We start from the raw sequence: 4,891 nt of genomic DNA on the forward strand, positions 1-4,891 counted from the left end.
GTGCGTGTGTGTGTGTGTGTGTGTGTGTGTGTGTGTGTGTGTGTCCGTATGCTGTGTGCGACTGATAAGACCCAGGGAGAAGAGCCAGCGTGCCGACATATTCTTGCCACCGCGGTTATCGCCCGTCGCAGCTGTGCCTGAGCTCTGCGACATCTGCTCCCTCACAGGAAGCCTATGCTGTGGCTCGCAACACCTCACACACACATACGCAAACACTCACATGCACATGCACCGACACGCACTTTTACTGCTGCCTCTCCATACAGTGTGAACATATTGCTGGACTGTCCCCCCCCCCACACACACACACACACACAAACACTTACATCAGGTAAACTACTTGAGACAAAGAGCTGTGTTTACACTTCTCAATGGCACATTTTGATTTCCTCAACGTATACATATGCGTGTGTTTATCTGTGATGAATGGGTTGGAGCGTCAACGTCAGAGTTCTACTGGGTTTTTATCACAGAATTACAGGGGGGTTGCTTATGACTAAGCCTAATTATGGAGGCCTTATCTCTGCAACGTTCACAAAGCTCATTACTGCCGAGAGACGGTATGCGCTGCAGGTAATTCACTACGTTGGGTATTAGTCCTCACACTGGCTTACCATTTCTACATATTTAGAGTCTATAAAATTAGGCTTTTAATGTCTGATTCTTAATGCATCTCTCTCCTCAAACCCTTTGCTGATTTAAGCGAAGGTTTTAATTTTTACCTAAAGGCACTGCTTCAGTGTTTTCACTTCTTTATGAATCAATTACATTATTTCCCTTTTTTTTCTCCGCCTGGATGTCTTTTAAGTATCCCTCATCTACCTGCAAAATACTCCCTTAAAGTTTTCCTTCTGTCATTCACCCTTATTGACCTGCGTGTGTATTATGAAGCCATTGAAGCTGAACACTGAAACTCCAAAATCTTGCACTGTTCCCTGCAGCTGTATGGGGAAAGCCCAGAGGAAGACCCCCCCACCCACCCAATGCTCTAAAAACCTCTTTCCCTTTCTATCCAGTGCCACAGGACAAATGCGCTCCACTGGGCTTGTTAACAATAATGACAGGTTTATTTGCGCTTGACAGCCCATATGAAGACATGACAATAAGCGCATGCTGTTGAGGAAAAAAATAAATAAATGCAGTTAGAGGGCAATTTAAGCCTGATGCCATGATTTAATTCTATCTTGAATTTGTGAAATTCACAACAAAATAATTCCAGCCAAGAAGAAGCCATTAAGATGATATTGCTTGATGTCATCCTAACCTTAAAACCCCTTGCTTCAGTCATTCAATAACAGGTCTACCAGTGAGATGAAGAAACCTCACATTGCCCTTACAGCACGCGGAGCAAAGTCAACACAAACTGATTATCTGTCAATCACGTCTACTTAATGAGCAGACCTGACAGCTGCGGGACCCTCCATCACTCATCACGGTCAACACACTGCCAAAAGATTTCATAAAAACAGGTCCTGCAAGATCACAAGCTCCTACCTTCGCTACATCTGTAATGGCTGCTGGCTGCCAGGTTGTGATCGAGGCTCCTGGGCTGGAGTCTGTGGGCAGCATGTTTATCCCTCAGCTCTCTGTGACTGATCAGGGCGACCGTGGGGACACGCGGAGGGACCGCTGGAGCAGACGTGGGCTTGGCTCTCGGGTCGGTCTTCTTCTGGCGCTCCAAAGTGACCTCAGCGGACATGTTCTTTGTGAGGTGAAGGACTTGTAGCTTAAGAGACACACTGCATAAAATTCTGGAGGTTCAAGAAGGGTAGCAGCAACAGGGTAGTTGGATCTAAAATTCACTGTAAACTTTTAGGTTTTCCTGCTGAAGGCTGTCTATCATTAAGTATGCTTCAGGCTTTCCATGTTTTTGATCAGATTTTTTTTGCCAACTTTGCCTCTGAGGCCCCAGTAGATCATTATGTGACCCACTGAACTGCCATCCAAGGACAAGGACGTAGCTGCACTTAAAGTTCCAAATGGTAAAATGAGAAGAAACAGCCAGAGGTATTCATTCGTCTTCCTTTCACATCCCCACTGAAGTCTTCTATCTTGGTTGTATTGTTCCTGGAATCTTGTGATGTTTTTTCTTCACTTTGCATCAGAAATATGTATGATGGTTGGATGTTAATACCCACAAGTCTCTCTGCTAAAGCCATAAGTCTCTTCAGCAGCCCCCTTTAAGAAAACATGGCACATCTTGCATGGAAATCTCCTGTTCTTTCTTCTTTTCACTAGGCCCAGTCTTCTTGATATCTCTTCTCGCCTTTCCAGCAGAGTGCGTTGGAGGCAATCAAGGGTGCATGTGTGAGTGAGTGTCAGTGGCAGGTCAGCTTGTCTTGTGGCTCTGGTTGAGGGGTTGTGCGCTCATCTGAACCCTCCTCCTGCCCTGCCTGCCGCCGCCGCAGCTCAAAAGAGAAGTATGTTACAGTTTTTTTTTCCTGTGTTGCAGGGCTGCAGGCCCTGGGGAGGCCAGGCAGCAATGTTGCTTGCGGTGATAGCAGCAGACAGCAGCAGGCAGCAGGACCCAGGCCTCCGTCTGGGCTTCCTCTGTCAGGAACCAGCTGTGTCGGCCAACAGCCACTCCTTCCCTTCTCGCATCCTCTGTTCTAGGTTGCCCCTCTTTTGCTTCTGTGCACCTTGCCTACTGGCCATATTGAGGCTTTCTGTTGTCCAATATCCTCAAACACATCCTTCCTGTTCATCCTTTTGGGTTTATGTGATTGTAACTTGTCTCCTGATGTCAAGCTAACTGTATGTAGGCTTTTTGTATTTTACTGTCTTTTGTTTGTTTTGTTTGTTTTTGCATGACAGTTCACAAAAAAGTGCAACAAGCGGCACAGCGAATGAGATCTCTAGTCAATGGCGTTGGAGTTGAACAAAGGAATGACAATAAATGTCGATTGCATGTGCAAGTTGGCCAAAATCTACACAGAAGCTAATCACAGCAATAATATGATGTAAATCTTCTCACGTACTGTTATGTCATCTATTTCAAATGACCCTGTGCATACAATTCCATTGCAATAAACTGTGTTTCAAACTTGTCAGTTTAAAATTTCAGGAAACCAGTAGAACAATGTTAGAAAAAGTACCTTCTGTGCTGTGTCAATTGTTGGAACGATGAAGATGCTTTGGCTACAGATTAAACATATTTGTTTGATTTCATCAGTTTCTTTGACTCTCAGCCATTTATATTGGACAGGAAGCTTGTTCAAATTTTCTTTGTGAAAATATTTATCTTGAGTTTTTATTTAGTACAAAAGATTAAATCTGTTACGCTCAATCTTTTACGATACCCGAAAGCTGAAAATTCAAAACAATTAGCTAAAACAGCCACACTGCAAAGCTGGCCATTAATTCAACCTGGCTTGCCCACTTATTGACCATGATGCGCTTTTTGTAAAATTCTTATTTCAGAATTAAATACATAGATAAAAAAAATAAATAAATATCAACACTAATAGTGGCAAACCACAAGAAAAAACCAAAGCTGTCTTCTGCAACAAAATTGAAAAACCTTCTCAGCATTAAAAACTTAGTCATATATGTTTTTTGACAAATCATTACCAGAATTCACATCTCCACAAGTTTGATGTAGATTCTCACTAACTTCATGTTTACTTCTCTTTTCATGCATTCTGGATAAACTGAGGGTTTTCCCCTTGAAGAATTTTCCAATGATATGCACAAGAATTAGGGAACAAGGTAGTTTCTTTGAAGAAGTCATTTCATTTTGATAAACAGTATACTATTCATGGTTATGAAATAAAATTTGCTGTGTAATGTCTTGTCCATTGAGCATGCATGTTTTATCAATTTTGTGTGATCAGTTTGATAAAAGATCATGTCATGGCAGGTTTTCAATGACACTTGTCATGTAAATTTCCATCTCCCATTACACTCCACCACATGGGTGACAACATGTAGGACTTTGCCTGTTCCGGGAAAAGACATATGCTGACACATTGCTGTCACACATTTGGAATCAAAGATGCCACAGTAAACTTCACTAAGCTGGAACAGCTGAAAGTGGCTCTCATGTGAAACCCTAGCCACATTGTAGCCGTCACCTCCTTGACCTCTGACCCCCCAGGACTCATTAAACCCAAACCCTGATGGAGTGGTCTGTGCGCATGTGACAACAAATACTCCTCACTGCTGCACACACACACACACACACACACACACACACACACAATGCCACACGTTTTTGTTGGGGTAAGTAGTGTGAGGATGAGAGAAGTGAGAGGGGATGTGAGTACACAGATGTGCCAAGCGCCTGGCTGAAACCAACACACAGATGGTCATCAGAGGAGAGGAAGTGAGAGAAACTCATGTTGCTTTCGCCATCTTTGGGCATAGAGGGGAGGCGGGGGGTGGACAAAGACATATAGAGAGAGAGAGTTGTGATTTCGCTATAAACCCACAGTGTGCACAGCTCAGGAAATGTAGGTGTTTTTTACATTTTTTTTTTTACCAGTTAAACCATTGGGATTTCCCACATTTACAAGTTCATATGTAGAGCATTCATTTTATATTAAAGTCAATAATAGTGAAATCAAAGTGCATTTCAATTACAGTTCATTTAGGAGCGGATTTCCCTGAGCAACTGATTACATTTTGGCATGGAATTTTTTTTAGGGGTTTAGTGGAAGAGTCCTGTAAGCACAGTAGTTCGCAAAATTAAAACAAAAACAGATGCTTACTGCAGGATATGTAGTGCTGTGAGAGCCAGGAGGTGATATGACAGCTTGAGAATGGATGCTCTTCACAGATTTGCCAATACTATACAATGAGATATAAAGGAAAAATAAGTTAGTAAGTGTCAGAAAGTCAGAAAAGGAAGGGGGTAAAAATTAGTAACACACTGACTCGTGAATGGACAAGA

General features: G+C 42.7%; 1 protein-coding gene and 2 long non-coding RNA genes across 4 annotated transcripts in view; 1 reads left to right on the plus strand and 2 right to left on the minus strand.

Annotated features, from left to right (window-relative positions):
• Positions 1-2,457, minus strand: part of cbfa2t3 (CBFA2/RUNX1 partner transcriptional co-repressor 3) — a 46,448-nt gene extending 43,991 nt beyond the window's left edge. For both annotated transcript variants that reach the window (XM_008292905.1, XM_008292894.1), the window contains exon 1: positions 1,495-2,457. In XM_008292905.1, coding sequence (XP_008291127.1) covers positions 1,495-1,699 — 205 coding nt within the window. In that variant the 5' untranslated portion in view covers positions 1,700-2,457. The remainder of the gene's footprint in view (positions 1-1,494) is intronic.
• Positions 2,227-3,168, plus strand: LOC103365449 (uncharacterized). The gene is made up of 2 exons (XR_520608.1): positions 2,227-2,311; positions 2,453-3,168. It is a non-coding gene; the product is annotated as an uncharacterized LOC103365449 (long non-coding RNA).
• Positions 3,169-3,712: 544 nt separating this feature from the next.
• The window catches only part of LOC103365469 (uncharacterized), a 1,888-nt gene continuing 709 nt past the window's right edge, over positions 3,713-4,891 (minus strand). The window contains exon 2 of the long non-coding RNA XR_520610.1: positions 3,713-4,788. This is a non-coding gene — a long non-coding RNA (uncharacterized LOC103365469). The remainder of the gene's footprint in view (positions 4,789-4,891) is intronic.

Source organism: Stegastes partitus, unplaced genomic scaffold (assembly GCF_000690725.1).
Source record: "Stegastes partitus isolate 25-593 unplaced genomic scaffold, Stegastes_partitus-1.0.2 Scaffold19, whole genome shotgun sequence".
In the NCBI taxonomy this organism is placed as follows: domain Eukaryota; kingdom Metazoa; phylum Chordata; class Actinopteri; family Pomacentridae; genus Stegastes; species Stegastes partitus.